Source organism: Peromyscus leucopus, chromosome 23, assembly GCF_004664715.2.
Source record: "Peromyscus leucopus breed LL Stock chromosome 23, UCI_PerLeu_2.1, whole genome shotgun sequence".
Lineage (NCBI taxonomy): Eukaryota > Metazoa > Chordata > Mammalia > Rodentia > Cricetidae > Peromyscus > Peromyscus leucopus.
In genome coordinates this window covers 32,548,597-32,576,096 of record NC_051082.1, presented here as the reverse complement: position 1 = coordinate 32,576,096, position 27,500 = coordinate 32,548,597, and the positions used below count along the sequence as shown (strand labels likewise).

Genomic DNA, 27,500 nt, shown 5'->3' with positions numbered 1-27,500 from the left:
CATATTGATGACACAGTGAGCTGGAGTTCTGGCTGCAGTTAGTTGGCAGGCTTGGGTGTGTTGTCTGCTGTGTGTTCTCATCAGTTAGTCCCTAAAACCAAGAGTAGCTATTGTCACACAGGTTGTTGACCACTGAAAATGTGTCATCTCCTTTTACTGTGGGGCTCACATGTCTCCTGGCAGTTGTGTGGAATTTCTTCTGTCTTCCAGTGTGCTCACCTTGAATATATGTGTCACTTTATTGTGATTATATTGCTAGCAATCCATGGAGTCTATTTAATGAGCAAAGGAACTTATTTGGGGTTAACTCATAAGACAGAATAAAGGATTTGTCACTGTCCTCTGCTGTTCTCTGGTGAGCTGTGCCCTGGTCTGTTACAGCATCCAAAACCACAAGGTAGCAAAGAGAGAGCACGTGTGTGCATCCCAGGTCTTAAGGGTCCCCCAGCGGCCCCGCCCCAGGGGCATGTACCTCACAGGCAGGTATAACAGTTACCTGCTACCTCCCTAGGGGCGGTGCTTCAGGGCATGGCTCAAACAACCACCCACTACATCTCCCCCTTTTGTCTAAATAAGAAAGTAGTTCTAACTTAACATAAAGCTATCTATAGTAGATACAACAGGAATGATTATTAAGTATTGTCCAGAAGAAATAGAGGGTAATGACATAAACAAATAGAACCACCACCAACAAGAACAACATCAAACAAGAGACACTAAAATCCAGAGATGTTCAGAACATAGGTAAATGGTATGTTAGAGAGATTATTCCAAAAGCTGTCCTATCCTGAAGAATCTGAATCTAGTTCTTAATATGTTCTAGCTAAGACATGAGAAGATTGTAACAGTAACTGTTAAGAGTCTTCAACCCCATCAAAGACCTGAGAAGGAATATAATAATACCTGAGAAAACGGGAAATGCATGCAAACAGCTTTCAGAAATCTTTCAAGAATGGACAGAGACATCTGGCAGCCTAGATAGTCACCTAAAGTTTCTCAGCACCATTAGGGCATCCCATTTGGCTACAGGCCTAGAATATCTGACAGACCATTTTTCAGAAGCAGGAATTTTGAAAGACCACCTTACCCTGTCTTGGCAGAGTTCAGTAGTCGCTTTTCCTTGTGTCTCGCTTGTCCAGAAAGGACAGCATTCATACTGTCAGCAGTCAAGGTAAGGGCAGTTCTTTGCCCAGCAGGCCATTATGCACCAGGGAGAAGACAAACTTCCATATGGAGTATCTTAAAAGCCCAACATTCTCTCGGAATCAGATTGGTGCTGCCAAGAGCCATCGTGTCTCATGTCAACAGAATTCTAAGTTGTTTAAATGCCATATTCTCTAGGTCTATGAAGTATTTGAAGATTACCTGTCCATTTGACCTATATATCTGTAAATCCGGACAACCTAACTAACATAACTATAGAGGTGACAAGCATGGGTGACTATAAATCTGTAAGTCTTATCTACCTAAATAACCTAAGGACCAAGGCTTCATATAAACAAGGTACTGTAAGCAAATGTACAGTAAAAGGACAGTGACCTCAAAATTGTGACAATGCACAAAATATCTTAAAGGTAGAAATGTATAGTACAGTATGCAATATGACAACAGTATGTATCAATATACAAACTATCCTAAACAGAGGTAGAACATACATACATTTGACAAATATAATTTTACATTTGTATCAATATATAAGATATTTCAAATAGGAGTAGAAATATATGTATAGTACAAGAAATATAGTTTTACATTTGTATCAATATACAAGAATCCATAGCAGTGCAAATTATCTAAAGCTGATATTTTACTAAATTAGTTTACTAGTAAATACAATAATCTACCTTAATGTCCTGTACCTATCCATTCCCCCTTTTTTAAGGAGAATAGTGAGTCTAGTTTTTTGTTCCAACCCCAGCGCTATAGCCATCATCCATAACCCTGAGAAACATGAAACCTTTGGGAGAGGGGGCGTGTCATCTTAGAATTGCCACCCACCACATCACTTAGGTGGTATTGCTCCAAAGTGTGACGGATTGGCACCTATCAAAAGGTTTATGGTTTTATTGAGACACAGTGCTCTGTCAAGTTGACACCATATGTATTTTTTCATCTCCCATTTTATGCATTTAATTCATTTACATGCTCTTTTGCACTGTTGGGAATTTTTTCATAGCTTTTGTTTTGTTGAGCTGATGTTGTAGGTCTGATCCTGTAGGAAAGGACAGGTTTCATTCCCGGTCTCACTGTATTTTGTTTGTCAGTCTTGAAGCACTTGGTCTGAGTTTGCAGGCTGCCCCGCCAAAGCAGCAGCAGAAGTCTTTGGAATGGCACGTTGCTTCCTGGTCAGCACCAAGCACACAGCTCCAGGAGGAGGAGGTCTGTCCTGGCCTCTCCAGTAGCTTTTGCTGCTGTGGCCCGGAGCATGGCCATCTCCTCAGCTGTTTAGAGTGCTTTTCTGATGGATGCTTTTCAGCTTTCTCAAGATCTGTTTTCTGGCGACCCTGCCTACAGCCCGTAAGTGTCATCCGCTGTTTGGAGGTCATTGGTTCTGTCTTGTCTTGTTTGCCCAGTATCTACAGTTGTAGCAAACTATGTCCTTTCAAATTAGACTTACTGGGAAAGCACACAAGAAATATTCAAAACACAATTTGAAAATAGTGTTTGTAAAACTTCATAGCACACCAGGCTTAAGAGCAAAGGCAAATGTGATGTGCACGATAATCAGGCTTGGTTTGTATGTGGTGCTCTGGGGAAAGAGGTGATGAGAGCAAGAGAGGCGAGCAGCTCGAGGCCAGGCCGGAGACACTTCTAAAACTAACTTGACGCTGAGCTCCCCTGCAGCAACTGCCCCAAGGATGACTTGGAAGGACTGCACTCCTTCCAAGGTTTGGGTGCTGTTACAGACCATGCTTTTATAGTCTTGGTACATAGATGCAAGAGAACATCATCATCTGTTGAATGCAGATACTACTAAGACTTTTTGTTTAACCACCAGTTTGAAGTGCTTTACCCCTCTGAGTAATTTAAATATGAACGTAGGCCGGGCGGTGGTGGCGCACGCCTTTAATCCCAGCACTCGGGAGGCAGAGCCAGGCGGATCTCTGTGAGTTCGAGGCTAGCCTGGTCTACAGAGTGAGTTCCAGGAAAGGCGCAAAGCTACACAGAGAAACCCTGTCTCGAAAAACCAAAAAAATAAAATAAAATAAAATATGAACATGCCCTGTTGCCAACAGATGTGTTCTTGATGGCCAACACCATGGCCGAGCCTGTTTACCAAGCAGTTTTGCTTGAAGACGACTTGGCAGTGTCTGGAAAGAGGTCTTTTTAACCAGGGCTTTGCGAGGTGGGGATGGAGCATCATCCAGCTGAAGGTAGTGTACATCCTACAGTGCCGGAAACAACCCTACGAGGAAGGATTTCCCGTAGGCAGCTTTAGGCTGAGACTGAGACGCCGTCTTTGCTAAGGAACGTGAACGGAACGGAGAAGCAGGGCTGTAGGTGGGTAAGTGTCTAGTTGGTGGTGTTTCCCTAGCATGAGTGCAGCCCTGGGTTTGAGCCCCAGCACCCCACACACTGGGTATGGTGGTACACAGCTGTCATTGAGGACTTGGGAGGTGGAGGCAGGAGGATCAGAAGTTCAAGCTTATCCTCAGCTATGGAGAGAGAGTGCTACGGTGAATATTCCACTGTGACAGATGCCTGACCTCACTGAAACTGGAACTTGCTAACCTTGTGTAGTTAGAGGCAACAGTTTCAAACATGTGGTAAACAGTAAGCGTTATCATTCCTGCTGTTATCACCATCAGTTCAAATACATCAAAAATTACTAAAATGATGAAGCATGGTGAATTCTTAAATGGATCCTAACACTTGGGGTTTTCCTTACAGCTTATTTGATAAGATGTGCCTTCAGAAAACATTTTTACTAATTATTTGTCAGTATTTTGTAATTGACATGCCACTGTTTAAAGGAAGGAGACACTGAGTTATGTTCTCTTTCTACGATACGTGTTCCTTCATCTAAGGGTTTTCTCTAACATCTTTCTTTCATTTCTCTGAATCTGGAATATGAAATCTGGGAATACCAGTTGAATTCAAAACAGTACCCAGTCAGAGATTAAAATAAATCTGCAAATGATACCCCTTAGCTCATGATAAGTGATAGCCTTTATGTAATGGCGTGTTGCAGCAAGCGAGACCACTAGGAGCTTTTGCCTGCTGTGTTTTCTACCCGTATGCGCTCGTGAATGCTTATTCACACTGAGATGGTCTAAGGGACTAGTCTAGACGCTGGAAATGTAGGGTGCTGGTAGCGCTCTAAGAGGACCTTACGTGTTTACCATGGGAACTCGGCTGCTGAGGCTTATGGGAGGCCCGGTCTGCCATGGCAATCATGGCATGTCCCTTCCTCTCTAAATGGCCCCTGGTGGTTTTATTGACGCACTTTAGGGAGGACGATCAGCTGGTGCAGTTCTTGTTTGAGTTTTCATAAGGATATTTATTGCCTGCGCTACCACAGCTCCTGTGAAAAACTGGCTGACAGAGGGAAGAAGAGTAGAAGGGAGCGAAGAACCAGGAGTCGAAGGCCTTGAGATTCTGCCCTCGTGGGATTGGCAGCCTCGTTGTGGAGGTTTAATGTGCATGCATATTTAATTTGCACTGAGAGGATTTACAGGCCTAAATGTAAGCTAGACCATGAGGGTCGGGTAGGAAGAGGACACGTAAGGCGCAGCCATTTTCATTGACGCTAATTGCTCTTTGCCAAATCTAGACTCACAACCCTTTGAAGATGTAGACTTAAGTTTTTAAATCTTTCAGTAGATACAGTTACATAAAGTGCTCCCAAGCACATGTGGCTGGTGTGTAATGTCAGCGTTGAGACTGTGACAGAACATTGCTTCGCCCACTCTAGCACAGTAGTTCTCCACCTGTGGGTCAAGGACCCTTTGGGGGTTACAGAGATCCTGCATAGCTGTAGCAACACAGATTCATAACAGTAGCAAAATTACAGTTATGAAGTAGCAACAAAATAATTTTATGGTTGGGGACCACAACATAAGGCACTGTATAACTGTATCAAAGGGTCACAGCATCAGGATGGTGGAGAACCACAGGTCTAGGGTTAGCATCGCTCTTTCTCCACTCTCCTACCCAGTGGGAAGAAGAAGTACGTTGGGAGGCTCAGCTAAGCCTGTGGGACAACAGCAGCAGCACACAGAGGCAGTGCACTTCCTAACGTGAGTGGCATCTGATTCACCAGAGTACCTCGGACTTGATTCTCAGTCACCCTCCCTTTATCTGACTGAAGGAGTGGAGTTTTGGTGTCGAGACAGAAAACAGGAAATAAAATATGAAGAACATGAAAAGTACATTAAAATATTTTTCTTTACAGTTTATTTGATAAGGAGTATCTTCAGAAGATATTTTTACTAATTGTAAGTAATTTCTAATTGATGTCACTGTTTGGAGAAAGGACGCCAAGCCGTTTTCTCTTTCTATAGTGTGTGTTCCCTCACATGATGATTTTCTCTAATGTCTTTCTGTGATTTCTCTAAATCTAGAATATGAATTCTGGAGGGTACTAGTTAAATTCAGAACATTACCCCGTAGGAGAGTAAAAGGAACCTGCAAATGAGACCTCTTCCCTGGAGTAATAGTATTCAGACCAAGTTATGAGAGCGACATGATCAGAGCATTTGTTATTTTACCTAAGAGTGGAGGCCCTAGAAGATGGGAAATACTTGAAATGATGTATATTCTAGAAAATTCAAAGTGCTTGTATGTACCGTCTTTTCAGAAAACATGTGTCTTAAGATTCAAATAAAATTTGATTTAAATAAAATCATGTAAAAAAATAAAAAGATTCAAATAAAATCCAAATTAATCAGTATCACAGACAAGTTTATGGATTTCCTTAGTCAGCAGAGAAATTTGTGCCTATGTATATTTATGAGCATGCACAAAGTGGATATGGTTATGTCTCTGTATGTATATAAATAGTTGTTCAAGGTGAGCACCACTCATGTCAAAGGAATCTTTGGAAGATTTTTCATAGTTTTATTATAGTTGTTGGAAGGCTTGATTCTGACAGTTTCCGGCAGCTGATAATCAAGGTCTTGTCTGTAGCAGGGAAGACATTGTTTAGGTTCATGGCAGGTACTGAGGAACCTGTCCTTTTAGGGAGGGAGTCATTGGTATAACAGCTGTACAACAGCTGGTTTGATTGAGCAGGCAGGAATCATCCTTATCTCAACAGGCATCCTGGATTCTGGAGACACTGTAGCAATCTAAGAAGTCCATGGAAAAAGCCCCTAAGTTATATGGTAGAATTATTTTCTTTCTAGAAAAACGTCTTTTACTCCTTGGAAAATTATCAGCCACCTTATAACAACAATTTTAAATTGTTTTCCTTGCAGAAAGTTTCAAGTATTGTTAGAAGTGGAAGAGTTACTCTGATGGACCCTTGTCTGTCACCTACAGTTACAGCACATACTCTTAAACCTGTTCACTGTCTCCCTCCCAAATTAATTGTTTTTAATTTGCTATTTGAAGAGTTCTCCTCTGTCTTATCATTTTACCCTGTCATCAGATAAGACATCCCCAACAAGTAAAGGTGTGTGTGACCTCTGCTTTGTTACCAGTCAGGAGAGTGGACTGCACACAGACTAGCCTGCTAAATCACAGTGACTGCGGGTTGTCAGGGTGGCCGCCATGCCAGCCAGCAGCGTTTGAGGGGAGTTTCCACGCGGGTGCCAACTCTTGTTTGCCCTTCTTTGTGATTGCAGCCTCCCGCTGTGTTTGCAGTGGCTTCTCCTCAGGCTCAGCGCCCCTCCTCGGGCTTACTGCTCAGAGAACTCCCAGTGTTACACCAGCAATGGACTGCTGTCTCCAGTAGGGTTACTGTTGCTGTGGTGACACATCACCAAAAGCAAGGGGAGGAGCAAAGGACTTATTTCACTCACAGTTCCATCTAACAGTTCACCATCAAAAGCAGCGAGGTCAGGAACCTGATGAGAGGCCGAGGAGGGGTGCTGCTCACTGGCGCGCTCCTCATGGCTGCTCAGCCTGCTTTCTGATAGAACCCAGGACCAGCAGCCCAGGGATGCACCACCCACAATGGGCGGGGCCCTCCTCCATCCATCACTGATTAAGAAAATGCCTTCCAGGCTTGCCGACAGCCCAGACTTGTAGAGAGAGGCATTTCCTCAGTTGAAGCTCCTTTCTCTCTGATGACTCTATAGTTTGCATCAAGTTGGTACAAAACTAGGCAGTACAGCTATTGATCTTACTTTTCAGTATGTTTTCAATGCTGTGTTCACTAGAGTTTAAGATCTACCGTGCTCTTAAATTTAGGTTATTACATTGGAAAGAGTCATAGGGTAATTGGGGAGATGTGGTCAGATCATTAAAATATCTGAAAAGGAAATAGAATCTCAGTTTATAATTGTAATTCAAACTCTAATTACAACTGTCCTTTGGTGTAGTAGTGGAAGTTTCAGGACCCCCAGTGGGACCCTGAAACCTGATGAGTCCTATGAAATGGTGTACTTGTGCGTAACCTCGCACATTCTCCACGCACTGGAATCCCCTGTAGATGCTTGTGACAGCCAGTTGGACCAAGTGTTTGAATAACTGCTGTACTCTATCGTTTAGGGAGGAACGACAAGGAAAAGTGCCTGAGTGTTCAATACAGAGGCAGTTTTTCTCTGAATAGTTTGGTTTACGTTGGTCCTGTTCATGGGGGTGTGACTAGCTAATCAAAGACACTGATCAGTGATAGCATACACAGACTTGAATAAAAACTTAGAGCTAACTGTAAAACTAGGACTGTATTAGAGTTTATAACTTTTCTTTTGTAAGTCAGGCTTAACGTAAAGGAACAGAATCGAGAGAGACTTGTAAGTGGCTTTTCTCCTGCACAGAGGCAGCCTCGGAGCTGGTTTTCCGTGTTGCCTCTCCTGGGCCCGCTCTGCCCTGCACCTCCATTTGAAGCGTCTCTAATTCTTCTGTCTCTAATTCTTCTCTTCTGTCTTGCTTGGCTGTCTTAGAGCTGGGGAACTACTCATTTCTTTTGAACTAAAATGTTAAAGCTATTTCTTTTTAGAAACAAACACCTTTCCTACTTAGCATCACTCACAAAATGTGCAGAAGTGATCCTAGATACTGATGTTACATGCTTTGGAACAAGTTATTCTCGCAGAAGTGTGATTTGAAGATGGCAGCGTGGTCCACAAAGGGTTAGACACTGTTTCCAGAGAGATGGATTATTCTGAAGCTGGTGCAAGTGGAGGAGGCCCCCCAGTCTGAGGCTCACTGTCTTCACAGGGCATACATACCCTTCTGCTCTTGCGGGCGGGCAGGCGGGCGGGATTTCCAACTGAGCTGTTGTTTGCCCCTCTTAGGCAGAGGGCAAGCCACTGCCCCACAGTCCTGCTCTTACGGGAATGGTTCAACTAGAATTACTGGCCTCAGTTGTCTGCAATTCAAGGGGTCTGTCAACAAGTGATTGACACGTCACCCTGTGGTCTTCGGAGACCCTGTTCCTTTTCACTGAGAGAACTGTCTTCATGCCTTCCCTTTAGCCTTCCTTTCAGAAAGTCTGACGTTTACAGAAGTAGGAACAGCACTCTGATAGACTCTTCCCTATGGTCTGTGTATTTCCCCTCTGGGAAACCATCTGCTGCCTCCATTCAGCTCTGCCTTGGCATGAATGTTCTTAATGCTGCTGGATTTGTCTGTAGCACGCTTGGCTTAGGATCGGGCATCTTGAAGTGGTCATCTGACGCAGTCCCTCCGCTCACCAGCACCGGTGCTCACGCTGGGCAGCACTCTTTGTTCAGGAAGCTCCCACAGACTTAGGCTGTGTTTTCCCAAAGATTGTATTCACTATTACATAGTGACATAGATGCGTCCATTATTCAGTTGTTTCTGTTCGTGTTTGTGTCTTAGGAGCCCTCCTGCTAAATAATTTGTTATGCCAACCCTGAGTATATTTGGGTTTTAAATTTTAGTTAATGATAATAAACAAACATCATTGTATTAAAGTCAGAATTCATGAATGTTTCAGAGACGTTAATTAATAAATGAGAGCCTCAATATTAAGAGCCCATGAGGTCATAGCTATCTGGGGCACCACTGAGTGACAGTATCACTAGTCACAGGTTGTTGCAAATTGTCTGTGCAAGCTGAATAGGACTGCAGAGCGCAGGCAGCATGGAACAATTGCTTTCTTCCTAGCCAGACAGAACATCTTCTTCATAAACAGGAGTTGACAGACATAATGTAAAGAATTAGATGGTTTTTAAACTTTCTTTTCTTCTGGGAGCAACTGTCTTCTATTATCATTGTGGTCTTTATCAGAGTTTGCATTCTGGAATGCATGTGGAATAATGAATTTGTTTTTACCTTATTATGCTTAACAGCAAAGTAGAAGAAAACATTTTCCTAGTGATTTCTAGTAGATTACTTTCTGCTAATACATAAGGTGTTTGTCACTGAACTGTTGACACTGAATCCAGCTGCAGTCTGACGTACCCTGGTCTGGTTATTGATTCATCCTTCCAGTCAAAAACTGTGGTGGCGCACACCTTTAATCCCAGCACTCAGGAGGCAGAAGCAGGTGATCTCTGAGGTTCAGGCCAGCCTGATCTACAGAGTGACTTCCAGGACAGCCAGGCTCATACAGAAACCCTGTCTTATTTTTCTTTTCTTTCTTTCTTTTTTTTAAGCCTTCTCTTTTAAGGCAATGATTGTATGGATTATTTTTAAGTGCATTATTTTCCCTATTTTTATCTAATAGCAAGATTCACTCAAGAAACAATATGGTCAAAGGTACCTCATCTCCAAAATCCGTGGTATATGTGATAATTATATTTGGTGCTACCAGAATTAAGTTTTTAAGATTGAGTTTTCAAAACTGATACAGTAAAAAAACAAAACAAAAAAACCTAAATGTATACTTTTCTAGATACTAAGCCTTTTCTGGTACTCGTTTCTGTGAAATTCTTCTGGCTCCCTCCTACACTGTAACACCAGAGCTTGGAGCCTTCACTTACTCCACCCCGTTTTCTCCTGTTCCCTTTTCTCTAACTCGCAGATTCTGTCCACTGTTGGTCTGTCAGCCTGGTCTGTTCTGTAGAGTACCAAAGGGTTCAAAATTCACCAGTGTGCTCTGAACACGGTTTTGAAAAATTATTCTGTCTTAGTCAGGGTCATTATTGCTGTGATGAAACACCATGACCAAAGCAGCCTGGGGAGTAAAGGGTGTATTTGTCTTATACTTCTCGTTCATCATTGAAAGAAGCAGGGCAGGAACTCAACCTGGGCAGGAACCTAGAGGCAGGAGCAGATGCAAAGACCATGGAGGGGTGCTCTTTACTGCTCCTCATGGCTTGCTCAGCCCACCTTCTTATAGAACCCAAGACCAGCAGCCCAGGGATGGAACCACCTACAATGTGCTGGGCCCTCACCTATGAGTTACTAATTAAGAAAATGCCCTATAGATTTGCCTACAGCTATTCTTATGGAGGAATTTTCTCCTCACCAGTGACTAGCTTGTGTCAAGTTGACATAAAACTACCAACACACAAACTTAAAAACTAATATCTGGTAGCACTAAGTATAATTATGACATATATCATACAACATGGCTACAGAAAGATTTTGGATGAGGTGCCTTTGACTATGATGTTTTTTGACTAAATCTTGCTATTTGATGACCCCTTATGGATCAGTTGATTGGAAAGTAAATGTAGGCAGAGTATATCTTGCTGCAGTAACTGATATCATCTATGTAGGATCATCTTATAACTTAATTGTCTAAATTGAGGTACTTTAGGGATTTAAGGCAGCTCTGCTCTCAGTGGGGAGTGTGTGTGTGTGCCTGGGATTAAGCTGAGGCCCACTTAACAGACAAGTGCTCTACCTCTGAGCCGTAGCCACAACTGCAGAATGTTCTTTTTAGAAGTAGGACTGTCAGAAATAGTGATACAAGGTACAGTTTATTAAACACACAAGCCAGTACATAGTAGTTGAAGGTCATTATCCAGCATTATACGCTGCACATAATTGTATGTGCTACACTTGTGTGTTCCTCACAGCACAGTGACATGTTTACAGGGGTGTGGTCATGAGGAATTTGCTGTGCTGGTGGGTCTGCCATCACACGTGATTGTCTTTGAACTAATTGTTGCATTGTGGGTGACTATTCCAAATAAGTAGCTTATCTTTCCCGTGCACTGTTAGGAAAATATGAGGAAATGGTTCAGACTTGATACTATAGTTTATAATTAACTTGTAAATTGTGATAAATATGCATAAGACAGAATGTCACAATTTAACCATTTATTAATATTTAAAACATGGTAGTGATGTTTAAGGGATCACATTTCCAAACCTCTTTTACAGTAAATAATCCTTTTTCTCTCTTAGAATCTATTCCTCTGAAGTCCCATGGTTCAGAGAAATGCAAGACTAGTTTTTAGGTTGCAGATAATGCCTCAGAACTTGTTTTCTATCCTAAGAGAGAGAAAAGCAAGCCCTTTGTGTGCCTGAAGAAGACTGGGGTCAGGTATTGAGGAAGGCCTCGGGAGTGGTGGAGGGGCCTGGCCTTAGTGGAGGAGCACACAGTCATCTAGGAGAAACCTGGGAGCTTTAGGATGCGTTTCTGTTGACGGCTGGCCTCTCAGGACCGCAGTTCTGTCCTTCCTGTCGGAACTTGAGGAATCAGTTCCGAAAGTCCATGTTAAAGACCTGAGGTCCCAGGATCTAGGGCAGTACGGCGAGCTTGGTGATGATACACAAGTAAGTAGGAAGAGACAGCCATAGAAGGGCAGACTCCCCAAAGGGAATAGTGTAGAAGACCCCAATAACGGAGCAAAGCCAAGACAACTTTAAGTGTGGCACCTAAAAGCTCTATCCCGTGCCAGGCCAGGATTTAGCTGTGTGGGTAGGTGACTGGAGAAAGTACAACTTAGAGGTGTTGAAAGACAGCCCGCTAGAGCCGTTGGGGACCCAGAAGGAACGCCTCTGCCGGTCGACAGTGCTTGGTTTCCTTACTGTGACTTAGGCACAAACTGGACTGCTGTGTTTCTCCTAGGAGGAGGCAGGCAGGAGGAAGAGAGCTGTCCCCTTTCTGAAGTACATGACTGTGTGACAGGGGAGAAAGCCACTCTCGTCCCCGGGGCCTCTCTGCTACTGTGCTTCTGCCAACTCCCTTTCTCCTGCCTGTACTTAATCCCTTTAGGGACAGTTGTCCTGAATGAACAGCCCTTCTTCTAGTGAGCTGAGGGATGTAAGAATCCTGTTTAGAACCAAGACTTCACACACACACACACACACACACACACACACACACACACACACACACCTGTATGCCCCTCCCAGAGCAGGTACTTTAGTATTGCTCACATCTGTTACTCAGTTGACAGTGTATTTAAGAGCCTTGTATACTAAAATCAGTTTGAAGCAGCTAGTTGGTATCCTGTGTGCAGGCTATCACACTGCAGAACCAGAACTTGGTTTCAGAAACATATGAGTTTATAGTATTTGGAACTTCTAAATTTTATGTTTTCAATGTTAATTTGCAATAATTGCTAATCATTGAGGGTAGGAAGAGATAGTAAAATACTTGTCAGAGGAGGCATAAGAAGTTAGGCTGTTGACACACTCCCAGCACTGAGGAGCTATAGACAGGCAGGCTCACTGACTGGCCACGCAGGCCAGCCTACCCAGTGAGTGCCAGGCCAATGAGACCTGACCTCAAAAAGGAGGCAGATTGTATTGTATTGAGTCTTTCTCTGCCCAGCCAGCTCCCAAATAATGACACCGAGACTTCTTATTAATTATGAAAACTCAGCCTATAGCTTGGCTTGTTTCTAACTAATTCATGTAACTTAAATTAACCCATTTATATTAATCTACATTCTGCCACATGGCTTATGGCTATTACCTCTCTTCCTGTACATTCTGCTTGCTCTGCATCTCCTGGTGTCTCCCTGCGTGCCTCAATTATCTCCTACTTCCTCTCTCTGCTGGGAAGTCCTACCTATACCTCCTGCCTAGCTATTGGCCATTCAGCTTTTTGTTAAACCAATCACAGCAATGTATCTTCACACAGTGTACAAATATCCCACCAGCAGATGGCACCTGAGGAATAACCTGATTGTCCTCTGACTATCAACATGCTCTTACACTACTAGTTCATACGTGCATTCTCTCTCTCTCTCTGTCTCTGTCTGTCTCTGACTCTCTCTCTCTCTCTCTCTCTCTCTCTCTCTCTCTCTCTCACACACACACACACACACACACACACACACACGAATACCCAAGCCTATGCACTGTAGATCTTCTCATAGAATTTTAATTTTACCAAAATTCCCCAAACTTATTTCAAAATAAATGTACATTATAAAGTACTTAAAAGAAGAGTATTTTGTAGTAGTGTTTAGTGACTTGCTAGGCTGATTATGGTTATTACAGTGTTCAGTAATTTATGATGTTAATTACCTTACTATGTGACACATTTGATACTTTGTATATTTTGTACTGCATATATTGATTCTAAACTGAACTTATAAAAACCCTGTGCTCTTTATTCTGGTGATAAAAATCTGCATATGGAAGCAAGTAAGCTAGCCACTGTTAGCATCCATTCATCTTCACAGCTTCCTAGCTTCTTGTGTTGTGATTGGAATTGGATTTTCTTTGTTGTTGTTGTTGTTTGTTTTTTGTTTTTCGAGACAAGGTTTCTCTGTGTAGTTTTGGTGCCTGTCCTGGATCTCACTCTGTAGACCAGGCTGGCCTCGAACTCACAGAGATCCACCTAGCTCTGCCTCTCGAGTGCTGGGATTTAAGGCATGTGCTACCTCTGCCTGGCCTGGAATTTTTTTAAATCAATAAATAGTTGAACAATTCAGGAAATATAAAATACTGTTTGGAACATGGTTCTGGAAATACACATTCCAAGTAAGTGGGAAAATGTAAAACGTTCTAGAGCAGTGGTTCTTAACTTTCCTGATGCTGCGACCCTTTAATACAGTGGTTGAGAACCCTCATGATCCACAGGTTGAAAACCCTTGTTGTAGAAGAACTTTAGTTGGAGACCTTTCTGATCTTTTATCTCCACTTAGTGTAGGCAGATGTTTCTAGACCATGAAACAGGGCACCTCACTGAGTGAGTGTCCCACGTACAGGGTTTAATATGCAATGTATGATTAGAATCTGTATCACATAAGGTGCTAACAGAGTGTAGAGAAGATCCAGTTATCAGGTTTCAGTGTGGTTCAGTGTGGTTAGTCATCACTCCAGGCCTTAGTTTACTGAGGGCGAGTGAGATCATAGGCAGGAACGCGGGTATATTTTGTGTAGCTTAAATGTGTTCATAGATGCCGTGAGTAAATAAACTGCTCGGATGTTTTTGCTGTTCCTTTTCAGTGGGAAATAGAAACACTTACTTGTCTTCTCCAGTTCCTCCTCGAAATTGTTTTCCACAGTGTACTTTTAGTATTTTGTCTGTAGTGATTGTTTTGAGGCTGGGTTGGCCGTAGCCAATGGAGGCCGCAGAGCTGTGCACTGAGATGTAGGTGTGCATGGGATGGGGAATGGCAAGCAGTCCAGGTACAGGACGGCCCGTGTGGAGGAGGCTTTGAAGGAAGTAGGACCTTGGCAGTTTGGAGGACTGAGTGAAGATGCCTGGGCTTTGAACAGGCAGAATGCTCTGGAGACTAAAAAGCAGGGCCATGGGGGACGAGCACTGGGAAGCACTGCTTCCAGCCACTCCCACACCTCTGAGCTGGGGCTGCGGTCTCTCTCTGCCTTAGAGTGGGCAAGATGGGGTGGTTAAACACTATGGGAAGTGTCTCAGTAAGGTGTACACTGTAGGCTTTTACTTTACATTCACTGTGCTGTGCCCTGTTGTGAACTCAGCCCATGAATGCTTCCTCTGGTTTTTATTAAAACTCACTCAACAAATCCTTATTGAGCATTTCTAATTTTATATCCTAGACAGCCCTCCTTGCCACTGTTGACTTGTTTGTGTGTTTCTTGTCGTCAAGACTATGACATCGGGCTGGAGAGCTGGCTCGGTGTGTAAGCACCTGTACTACTCTTGAGGAGAACCTCTGTTAGGTCCCTAGCACACATCAGGGGAGTCACAGCCGCTCCAACTCCAACTCCAGGACATCTGATGTGTCTGGCCTCCGTGAGTACCAGCATCATGTGCACATACTCACACAGACACTTATGTACATATAATTTTCAAAAGTCTTTTAATGAAGATTAGGAAGTCCTATTTTCATACTGAATTTTTCATGATGCAAACACAAAGCCGTGAGTTTCAGATGTTTGAGTGGATGGAAAATGAGTTTGTTAAATACATGGTTCTCATATTTTAGTGCTATAAAAGTGTTTGGATAATTTTTATTTTAAATCAGTCTTATATTCTCCCTCATTCTTTGTTGTTTTTATAAAAGCATTAACAAAATTCAAAATCTGGCATTTATTAACCCTCGGTTCTAAAAAAAGGAAAGCCACATATCTATTTTTAATTTCCTATATTGTCTTAGTACAAGTCACTGATAGAGGCTTGTACCTTTTTTAAGTACAAAATTAAGTAGTTATTGAAATATAATGTATACTTTAAAAACATTGTCATCTTCAAGGGGAAATAGGAAAAGTAATTAAAAGAGATGCATGTTAAATCCCATGTACGTGTTTAGGAAGTCGGGCACTTGCATTATTTGTTGTTTGAGTTCTCTTGCCCTATCACCCAGGCTGGGCTCCACTCCACTCGCCTGCCTCCCCTTCCCAAGGACAGGCAGGACCAGCTGTAGGCACCACCACCATGCCTAGCTAAAGAAGAGCCAAAACTCCACATGCACTTGTGAGAAATAACAAGTCCCGGGTCTCCCTGATGATAACGTCTTATATAACTATAACATCACAACTGGAGTTAGACGTTGGTAAGATCCACAGGCTGTGCAGACTTGCTTACATCATGGTGTGTGTACTTAGTTCTGTCACATGTCATTTCCGGGACACTACCACATCATGACACAGAGCAGTTGGATCCATGGCTCCCCTTGCCCCACTTCCATAGATACAGCTCTCTTTCCCTCACACTTGCCCAAGGCTGGCCTGCTCTCCACCTCCAGTCCTGTAAGTTTAAGAGTGATGTAAGTGTAGACCCTTTGGGGTGGCTTCCATCACTCAGCGAAATTCCGCTGAGCTGTAGTGAGTGCCTCTTAAAGTGACTTGCTAAGAGGTCATCTCGGGCCTTTTCCACTCACCACTCGGCCATGGCCATTTAGCAAAGCGTGGTGGCGGGGTAGGACACATGGGACCTGGAGACACACAGCACGGAGGCAGCGGTGTTTCTGCTGATCTCGTTCCCCAAGAGAAACGCGGGTCACAGCCCAGGCCTTGCTGCTCGCCCCTTCAGGCTTTCAAGCAGGAAGTGTGAATTCTTTTCTGTTCAGCATGCTAGTCTCTTGGTAGACAAGAGCCATGCTTCCTCTTAAAGGGGGCTGTTGTCCACCTCCATAATAATCTCATTTTATTAACAGTCCTCTCTCTAGTCCAGTCTGTCTTCCATTTTTTGACTCCCCTAATCTTTCTGTCTAAATGTGGTGTCTCCCAGTTTTTTGTTTTCAATTCTTTTTTCAGAAAGAGGGGTGGTGGTTTGAAAGCCTGGGGCCTCTTGATCCATTGCAGTGAGTGACTGTAGGCCATAAACAGTCGTTTGCCCGGAAGTCATTCAGCATGTAGTTGGTCTGGGGACTCTGAACGCCACCCCTTAGGAATCTCGGTACATTCTGCTCCATTCACCCCAAGTCGTTTTGTCCTGATGAACCATTTTCTTCTTCAACAAGTGCACAAGCTTTAGAGAGGAGTTTCTACTCATTGCTGGGTAAAGGACCCTCCTACCTCCCAAGGGGGTGGTTGTTTCTGAGTGGACTCTCACTCCAGTGCAGGAATGGCTAACAGCCAGCCTGTGTGCTGTGCTCATCTGACTGGTTAGAATTCAGTCTTTTCCTCCATTGCTGTCAACAACCCCAGACCATCCGGGCTGTGTCCGAGGCAAGTTACACTTCTGGTGTCGGACCAAGTTGGCTATATTAATCACCCCCTCTGTCTGCATTTAGAAGCTAGGTCGAGTCCGTGGATGGTAGCATAGAAGTGGCTTTACTTTGTAAAAGACTCACTCGGTGACAGTGTGTAGACTAACTGTGGCATGTTGCGAGCTCTGAGGGCTACCCGTGCATTCATACTGCTACCCAGAAGCCATTGTTCACCCCTGTGCTCCCTGCTGCACAGTCCAGTGGGGTACCAGTAAGTGAGGCATGGCTTCATGCCTTCCCACGTGGGTTCTTAACACCGAAGCCCAGGTATTGGCCGACCAGCTGGCTCGATGTCTAGCATGTGCCCAGCAGGTACTTGGGGCAGGGAGTTACTTTCTGTAACTCAGTGCTCACATTTGCTGTTCCACTTTTGTTCTCACCTCCTGGAAGCAGCCTCCATCAGTTCAGCTGCTTTTCACTGTGAGACCCGAAAATCCCTGGCCTTGGAGTTGTCATACTCTCTTGCCTCTCATGCGAGGGTTTGGAAGACTGAAAAACCATACTTCTGTAGTCCGGGCCACCTTCAGACTTCTCCAGTGTCAGGTGATCTCTGGAGCCAGGCAGGACACCAAGGCTACGATGACAGCCTGGATGGGTACAGAGGGGTTAGTAGGGCTGTGGGACCGAAAATGTGTATCCACCCATAAATATCAAAGAAAAGTAGTTCTTTTAAGACGTTACCAAACACATGTAAAGAGCAGAAGTTTCTAGTGCTGGGACTCGATAACAGACAGTTGATTTTTTTGTCTGTCAGCTGATTGGTTAACGATGGTGCAGGTTTTAAATGGGAAGAGCTGAGGACTTAGCATGTATTGGTAGAGTAGGGTGTGCATGTGTGTGTTGTGGTTCCTTCGGCCAGAATAGTTAATTGAGGCTCTGTGAAGAGTCTTCAGAGGACACCAGGACATCTTGTAACTTGGTGTACATTTCTATATTCAGAAGCATAGCTCCTTCTTTAAAAAACAAAACAAAACAAAACTGAAGAACAGTTTGAGTTCCCAGCAAAATTAAGAGGACGACACAGATTTCCCATGTGTCCCCTCTTATATTTTAACACCCCCCAGAGTGTGGGGGGCAGGTGGGGGCCAATGACAGCTTTTTACTTTTCCAGTCTCAAGAAGAATGTCTTCTTAGGGAAATGCTGGGGATTTTCTGTTTAAGTCTTGTAGACGGCTACCTGAGCTTGCTCTGGTGAGAACGTTTCTGCACGACATGGGTTAAGAGGACCCTGATTTGAATGGTTGGGGCCAGAGGTATTTCAGGTTTTGAAGCATTACTTAGATTTGACTTGTTGAACATCCCTAAGCTGAGAATCCCCAGTCCGGAATGCATTCAGAAAGGGTTAGGATTAGGAATGGGGGGTATTCAGCATGAGCTTCTTTACAATAGTGTGACTCGGGCTGGAGAGATGGCTTAGAGGTTAAGAGCACTGACTGCTCTTCCAGAGGTCCTGAGTTCAATTCCCAGCAACCACATGGTGGCTCACAGCCCTCTATAATGAGATCTGGTGCCCTCTTCTGTATACCTAATAAATAAGTAAATCTTTAAAAAAAAAAAAATAGTGTGACTCACTTCTCTCCCTATATTAGGATTTTTTTTAGTGTAATTTCATTTTAAAAGTAGCTCTAAATTCTTACAGAGATAGTAAAAGCTTTTCACCTGGAATATAGAGTTCCTTTTTCTCTTCTGCTGAGTTATCCACACAGTTGGAGTACAGGTTCTAATTCAGCACCCACGTCCATTCTGTCTGATAAGAATCCAATTGATTCCCATTGCTGGTGAATATCAATTCTCAGCGTATTTTCTTCATGGTGAGGGAGCAGGGTGGTGTTGCCATGGCTGACTGAAAAGGGAAAGCAGCGTAGTGCAGTACTGTGGTAGTGCTGATATTGGCACTGGGCTCTAGACTAGGGCTTCTTGTTGCTTTAGTTTTTCAAAAGTACATATTAGTAACTGAAGAGGGGAGAAGGTGACCTGGGCCTTGTCACAATTTGCCACGGTACAGTGACATTCTCTGGCCATATAGAAAGAAGCTAGGCTAGATTGTCTAATACTCAGCTGGGACCAGACCCAACTTTTTAGTAAGGTCTTTTTACAAAAAGAAAAAGTGTGTGTGTCCAGAAGAAGGCATCGGAACCTCAGGAGCTAAAGTTACAGGCAATTTTGAGTCATCTGGCATGTGTATCAGGGTCCAAACCTGGGTCCTCTGCAAGAGTAATATGTGCTCCTAACTGCTGAACTGTCTCCAGCCCCGCTAAAGTCTTTAAAATACAGACCTGAAGATGTCGGAAACCATACCTATATCTGTGGCTTATAGGGAAATGAGTAGATACAGTGAATTTAACAACAGTGATAAAAAAAAGTGAATTATGGAAGATAAAAATTTTAAAGTGGACTTTTCGGAATAGTTGCTTAGTTGGAATACATATTGACTTGCAATGCAAAACCCAAGAGGTGTAGGACAAAGTTGCTGGATTCTTCTTGTTTGCTCTCGTGTTTAGCAACAGGCCCCACAGGGCTGTCGTTTTTAATAAGTTTTGAATTAAAGCCAATTCTGTAATAGCAGTCACAATCTGCAGTTTAGTTGCCGACCTTGTGATAGATTCAGAAGCATAATGACTTTGGTTTTCTGTGTGTGTACAAGTGTATCGGTGTACATGCGCCTGTGTGCATGCCGAGGCCAAAGGTCGGTGTCAGAGGTCTTCCTCTAGCCACCTTATTTTTTTCTGAGACCGTCTTCTCACCGAGCTCTGACTCATCATCGGTCGGACTGGCCGGCCGGCCGGCAGCCCGGGATCTGAACCTGGGCCTTATGCTTTCACAGCAAACACTTATTCCCAAGCCGTCCGTCTCCGCCGGCCCCGCGACTTGGGTTTTCTTTTACTTAGAAACGTATCTGCAGCACGCTCGCTGTAAATGACAGGAAATAAAAGTTATATACCAATTCCCATTGTAAAAACTGCTTTGGAAGAACTGAAGTCAGTACTGTGACGTGAAGTAGAAGGGGCGGGACTATTGGAGAGGAAGGAGACCAGCTAGAGTTTCAGGGAAAGGCAGCCGGGGCAGGGCAGGGGCATTTCAGCAGGAGGCTGAATAAGAAAACAATGTGACATGTGTGTGGAAAATGCCATAATGGAACTCTTACTCTGTCTGATGACTCAATAATAATGCGGATTTGAAATGAAAACACCGACGGCACCGGCGCTCAGAAGGTGGCGTAAGTGAAAACCTGTCAAGTCGTTGTGCTTTCCGGTTGAGACATCTGCTGAGAGCATCTCTGTCTGCTTTCAGATTAACTTGCGCCTCATCTTGGTGAGTGGGAAGACGAAGGAGTTCCTCTTCTCCCCGAATGACTCCGCCTCCGACATCGCCAAGCATGTCTATGACAACTGGCCCATGGGTGAGTGCTGGCGGCTCGGTCCTGGTCCTTCCTCCCCACCTGCTCCACACTCTTGGAGGAAGTGCTGAGACCTGGGCCGACTTACCGGGCTCACTACCCGAGATTGGGCCTTCCTCACACAAAGCAGCAACCAGACGAGCAATGCAGAGGCCACGTTTGCCTTGGTGCCGGGGAGTTTGCTGGTGCGCATGCACTCCATGGGAACGGACCTTCAGACCAAACACTGAAGGAGAGAGACCAGCCTTACCACGCAGCAGGCCCCGTGGCCCCCCTGCGTGGGGGCCACCCATAGAAAATGAAGCCCGGAACAGGCTTGACCTGCACTTCATGGTGCATAAGTTCCGTGAACAAGGTCCAGGAGAGTGAAGTCTCTGCATGGTGCTTTCAGCTACTCCCCAGTGAACACTTTGGGGGAGTCTATGTGGGAGCTCCCCCAACCCCTCTGCCTCCCTATCTAGTGAGACTCTGCCTTGCTTTAAGTTAGTCCTTAGTTTTCCCTTCACGATTTCCACGGCATGTGCCATCTGGTAATACTGCTTTGCCCATCTCATTAACTGTTTCCAGTATAAAGGATTGAACCCAGGGCCTTGTGCATGCTAGGCAAGTACTCTATTACTTAAGCTGTATCCCTTGCTCCCTGTTTTAGAAAGTCTTGCTAAATTGCCCAGGCTGCCCTCAAATTTGCAATCCTCCTGCCTTAATCTCTCCAGTATCTGGGATTACAAGCATGTGCCACCGTGCCGGCTCTATATAGTACATTTAGCAAAATCAATTCTAACCTCTTTTCTGTATGGATTAAAGTCACTGTCACTTGTCTGTATAGCAAGGGAATGCTTGGCCAGACATACTCTGTAAACAGTGGTTTTAAAGGCAGTGCATGCAAGTCATTCATACTGGAGCAGAGTGGCTCACTTGATCTTATCTGGAAGAGACAGTGCAGTCAGAATTCCCAGGAGAAGAGGGGGCCTGCTGGGTGGGGGCAGGCATGGCACAGGGGCCTGGGAATGAGAAGAGTGACTCTGTGCTGGAGTTGCTGAGACAAGGGGATATTGTGAAGTTCTGAACACCCAACAAAACCAAACCACGGTAGAGACTAGCCTGCCTTCTTTTCCATCCCTCGCTCTCAGAGTAGTCTAGACTGTTGGTTTGTTGTCCATTGTCTCCTCCTGGAAGCAGAACCTAGGATGTTGAGAAAGGTGAACAGGAATTCTCAAATCTTAACTGAATGCAGAGCTCCGTTCTTGCAGCAGCAAGCTGAGGGTTGCCGCTGCAGTGGGAGCACAGCCTGCCTGCACAGCAGTCTGTGAGCTGAGGTTTCCAGATGGCAGCCGCAGTAGCTGCTGGGCCACCCATACCACAGCTGGTAGCAGTTTGTCAGTGGGCCTGAGAAGGACGGGACAGTGCACCCCGGCACTGACACACTGAGCTAAGGAAGTCTTTGCGGAACTTGTCACTGCCCTGGAGTGTGCATCTCAACAAGTCCAAGCACTGGGACATATAGTGCTCTGCTAAATACTGAGAACGGAAGTGATCTTCAAATGACAGACTAGATTTCCCCAGCCCACTGTTTCACGGCAGCCTGCAGTCTTTGCAGCTCTGCTGCTTTTGAGGAGGGTGGAAGGAGCCAGGGCTGCAGTGCCTGGGGGTGGAGGCTCTGGTCACACCCTGGAGGCCTCTGGTGTGTGACCTGCACAGCCCTGCTGTGTTTTGGGGGCCCTAACCAGTTCCGTTTCTTTCAGACTGGGAAGAAGAACAGGTGAGCAGCCCAAACATCCTGCGCCTCATTTATCAAGGCAGATTTCTACACGGAAACGTCACGTTAGGAGGTAATTGACGTCCTCTCCTGCCAGTCCTAGGCCTTTGTTTGTTTTAAATGACAGTGCCTTTGTGCTTACTGAAAAGCAGACTGAGACTCCTAGGTCCCCTGCTGGGGGTGTGCCCTCTCCCTGTGAGATAAGCCCCACCCCAGTGTCCAGCCCTACTGTGTTAAGGGTGGGTTTCATTGTGCTGCCGGATGATGTTGTCTAGATGTGATGCTTGCTCCTAAGTGAAACCCCCCACAGACTAGGGCACGCTTATCACAGCAGGTTTCCTCGTGAACTGCGAAGTTGCTCATTGTGTGGAGATAAAGCAAATAGCTGCTGTGGACGCATAGCATATCCTCACTCCAGCATAGTCACCTTGTCCTCTAAAGCTAAGGTGAGGTCTGCAGTCCGTTCTTCCTCAGGCCGACTGTGTATCATTCGGTTACCGTGTGTATGTTGAGCTTTCTTCTGCTCTGCACTGTTACACGCTCGCCAGCGTTGAATAGGATCAGATGCTCACCCCTCTTCAGGTTGCTCTGTTAGTGGGACAACAGAGGTCACTGTAAATAGACTTGAGCTGAGGGTTAGAGCTGGTGACCTCAGTGACTGACAGGTCACATTAGTGGGCTACTTCAGAGTCTAGACTCACATGTAGCCTAGGCTGTGGCAGTGTTAGATCTGGTCTAAAAACTACTCTAGTCTTCAAGAAGTAACTACCATTTGGAGGTAGAATTTATTTGGCTTGCTTCTCTGTTTGTAGTTTTGCCTAATCAGATGAAGCCTCTGGTAATGTGGAAGCTGACTGTGAGCCTCCTGGATGTTTTGTGCATATATTAATGATGGAGCCATCTTTTTTTTTTTTAATTTCTATGGTTCAAACAAGATCTTGAATTAAAATTAATAAATAAACAGCCAGGCAGTGGTGGCACATGCCTGTATTCCCAGGACTCACCCACTCAGGAGGCAGAGGCAGGCGGATCTCTGTGAGTTTGAGGCCAGCCTGGTCTACAGAGCGAGATCCAGGATAGCCACAGCTGTTACACAAAGAAACTCTGTCTTGAAAAAAATAAAATAAAATAAAAAATAAAAAGAACCAGCTAATTTTTGGTTGGATTTGCTCTTTTGACTATGAATGAGTCTCCATCTCCCTCTGAACACTGGTCTATTGAGCAGTGCCCACCAGCCTTGATGCCCCAGTGTCAGATTAAAGGCCACACACAGGGTTTGTGTTAAAGTCAAGATGCTTCATTCATTCTCATTAAATTACAGAGGTTTTAAAAAATTTTTTTAAAAATTGCCTTAGAATTGTCTGCAGAATGACTCATCTCAACATGACAATCATGTGTCTGTCAGTCTTTTTAGAAGAAAATTAAAGGACTTCCAGCTTTCATGATTCAGACAGGTGGTGTGGAGTACAATGGCCCTTGGTTGGCCAGTGCCACCTGGGACTCGGTTAGACTGGGTACTACCGCCCCACAGTCCAGTGCTCCTGGGTGCCTGGTTGATCCACATGCTACCACCCCACATTCCGCCTTCCAGACTGCAGGTTTTCTTTTTGGTCTCTGTGTTAAGGAGATGGCACACGCATTAGCAGGTGTTTCCAGTGTTTGCATGTCTGTTCTGAAGGGGTGGGTGGGCTTGCTCAGGAACCTCTGAAGTAGCCTTAGGACCTACAGCTACGGATCAAAGGCAGAGACACTTGTGGGTTTCTAATAGAATAAAGATATTTGACAACAGTATTTTAACTTTTTTACTTTATTACTACGAGGGACAGAGCACAGGTATGTAGGACAGGAAAACTTCATGGAGTCAGTTCTTTTCTCCAGCTTTACCTGGGGTTCAGGCTTCTTCCTCACCAGCTCAGAAAAAAAAGAATGGCCCAGGATGGGAACAAGTGGAGCCCTTGTGGTGTTGGAGCTGGGGGAGGGAAAATAGTGAGGATGCAGACAGGTGGGTGGCCTTCCGCTGCCACTATGGGGCGGCAGACGGAGTGTGTAGGAAAGTCTTCCATGGAGGAAGGCACTCCAGTTTCCCGCTTCTCCTTCACCTGCTGCTGCCGGCAGCAGCCATGCCCTGCTGTTGGCTGGATTGGGTGCAGAAGAGAAGTGGCAGCCCCGCCTGCTAGAAGGCAGCTTCCAGTGCGCTGCTGCTGCTGCTGCTGCTGCTGCTGCTGCTGCTGCTGCTGCAGCGGCGGCGGCCCTCGGGGTGTCCCTGCTGCTGTGAGCCCTGGTGATGTCATCGACAGCCAGCAGTCAGGAGATCGCAACAGCATGACTGGAAAAGCAGGGCACATTTTATAGAGAGCTGTGCTTTCTCTCAGATGGCACAGCTAGGAGAGCCCTGGAACTGTGCACTTCCCTGTAGGAGGGAATGTCTCCTTGTGGAGGAGCCACAGCCTGAAGCCATTCAGAGCCCAGCAGGCTTTCAGTGCTTTCAGTCTTGCCTAGTGATTTTACAGAAGGATGTGTGTGTAACAGATTGTCTCTTCCTTTTCACACAGCATTAAAACTTCCTTTTGGCAAAACAACAGTGATGCATTTGGTGGCCAGAGAGACCCTGCCAGAGCCCAACTCACAAGGTAAGCCTTCCCTGGCAGGCACCTCATTTGAGTCGTCAAGACGGGCATTCATGGCTGCCTCCATGTAGACATTTTCTGAAAAGGAAATGCAGTACGTGAGTTGAACTTATAGAGCAAGGAACCAGGTGGTTCTTGAAACATGCCAAGGTTAGATTCCTTATTTATAGGGTTGTCATTTTTGTAAAGCAAGCTTTGAGCAAAACTCAGGCTCTTCTGACCATGCCTCTGCGTTTGCCTCTCCACCCAAGACTCGGCGTGGCTGAACCAGGCTGCCTTTGTTTCCCCAGGTCAGAGGAATCGGGAGAAGACTGGAGAGAGCAACTGCTGCGTGATCCTGTGACACGTCGCAGCACGTGCTGCAGTCTGTTGATGCTGCTGGGACAGAGGACTTCAACAGCACCCACACCTGCAGGACAGCCATGCCTGCACACCATGGGGCTGAATTACTCGGGAACTCTGTCATCTCTTCTTAGAAAGTAAAAAGAACCGAGAAGACTCTCACCTGGTCCTTTATTCCTGTCTCTCTTGTCTGTGTTGAGCTCTCGGAAATGCACAGTGGTCTCCAAGGGAAGTCACCTTGCTGCCACGAAGACTCATCCCCAGAAGTCAGAAATCAAGTGTTCCAAGTACAGTTTGCACTACAAAAAGACAAAAGATCATCGTTATTTTCCTCATCAGCAGAATCTGCCAGCGCCTGTGGTGCCCAGAAACACTCCTGTGACAGCCCACACTGGAGGACACTCAGCGCCACTCAAGTTCACCACCAGGCCAGTCGCACGGAGGAAATGGGAAGGGATCTAAAATGCTGGGTGAATTCTACCAAAGTCAGCCACCGTGGTCGGCTGTCCTCACAGGATATCAAACTGGGCGTGACTGTCCTCACTGCAGCAAAGGAAAAGCCATGTCTGCTGCTCACAGCACTGCAGAGGGACCCTCTGCTGCCTCAGCCCTGACTCCTCCTGGCAGGGAGCTCATCCAGACAGCACAGAGGGCAGGCAGCAGTTCGACCCTAGCCTTAACGTAGAGAGCCAGTCGCTCGGGGCGTCACTGTGCAGAAGCAAGCGGTAGGAAGCCTCAGCAGCAGATCCGATTGTGTATTTGAATATCAGAAAATTGAAAACTTCCACCCACTGTCACTCATCATAACCACGCCCTGCATTATGCTTACTCACTAGGACAGAGGAATCCTTCTAAAAAGTCTCCAGATACTAATTTTGTTACTTTATGTAGTTTGCATTTGGAATCAGTGCTTGCAATTGTATTAAAATCACAAGCTGGTTTTTAAGGCATACATGATTAGTAGCACCACTCTTATTTTTACCAGTAATTTAAAGATTGATATGCTATAAATAAACAATTTGCACAGCACTAAAGCATGAGCTAATTTCATCTAAACCTGTAAAAAAAAAAGATTTTATATTTTTTTCACTGGGAAGAAATCTTCCTGGATGAAATTACAAATATGTGTAGATTATATTTAATAAAAAGACATAAAATATCTAACTTTAGAACACAAATAGATTGGCGTGTAGCATATAGACAGTATTCCATATCAATAACTTTATGCAGCCTTTTTAAAGATGAAGTTGCAGACTGCTCTGGGTTCTGTATCTGCTGAGGGTTCTTCGCTCTCAGCAACATTCAATGTCAATGGTCTCAATGGTCATCTTTGTTTAAATGCAATCAGGTTACTTTATTCATTGTTAATGCGTTGATGAAGAGGCTTTATATGCAGTAGATCTACGAAAATATTGTTCATACTGATCAGAATTAAATTTGTATAGAGCAGAGTTTTAAAATGAATGTAAATAGCACTAAATCTTTTCTTTCTGCAGCCTGTACTTAATAGATTCCTTCTGTAAACTAAATAAAAAAACTGTAGTGCATTCATTTTGTTGGTGATTTAAAGGTCAATAATTGTTTAAGCATTGTTTTGTCTATTTTACAGTTAATCTTCTGCTCCCCTGGGTCTTTTAAAGTTGGCTCACTCATCACTCGGTGGCTGCTTGGTAATGTCCCGGTGTCTTCCCCATCTACCTGGTTAGTGTGGGAGGCGCGGCAGCTGGGGTTCTGTCTGGCCATCACTAAAATGCGACATTCAGAAGATGTCACACATCCATGTGCTGTGTAGGCATGGACTAGAGAAGAATCCAGCAGGTGGTTAACTGGGCAGTCCATCATAGTGACTCTATTCTTGTGGGAGTCGGACTGCAGGTTAATCTTTTGTAATAGTTTGATTCTAGTCACTCCCTGTCTTCCCAGGTTAGAGGCTTTCAGTTCATTGTGATTGTGTCTGGGACGGTTACAGATACTGTATTGGCCTTTGCTCATTAGCAGAGAGGGAATGCTCTCACTCAAAACCTAATACCATACTTGTACCAAATTAAAAAGAAGCAAAATTCTATACCCAAAACACCAGAAACTTAGTGTATATGTGAAACTGCTGGACTCTCCCTTTAAAACAAAATCCCATGGACCACCAACGGTTGCAGTGGGGTTGATCGCCCTCAAGTCTGAGATCGGAGGTCTCTGCCTAGAATAGCCACAGCTTCCCTAAGGGGTGTGGTGCATAGACCCAGTGACCCAGCCTGTAAAGA

The 27,500-nt window shown here is 44.8% G+C and overlaps 1 protein-coding gene across 1 annotated transcript in view; it reads left to right on the top strand.

Annotated features, from left to right (window-relative positions):
• Nucleotides 1–26,793, top strand: part of Ubl3 (ubiquitin like 3) — a 50,212-nt gene extending 23,419 nt beyond the window's left edge. The window contains exons 2-5 of the mRNA XM_028878056.2: nucleotides 20,412–20,520; nucleotides 22,260–22,346; nucleotides 24,826–24,903; nucleotides 25,191–26,793. Of these exons, the coding sequence (XP_028733889.1) occupies nucleotides 20,412–20,520; nucleotides 22,260–22,346; nucleotides 24,826–24,903; nucleotides 25,191–25,243 (327 nt within the window). The 3' untranslated portion in view covers nucleotides 25,244–26,793. The remainder of the gene's footprint in view (nucleotides 1–20,411; nucleotides 20,521–22,259; nucleotides 22,347–24,825; nucleotides 24,904–25,190) is intronic.
• The last annotated feature ends 707 nt before the right edge of the window (nucleotides 26,794–27,500 follow it).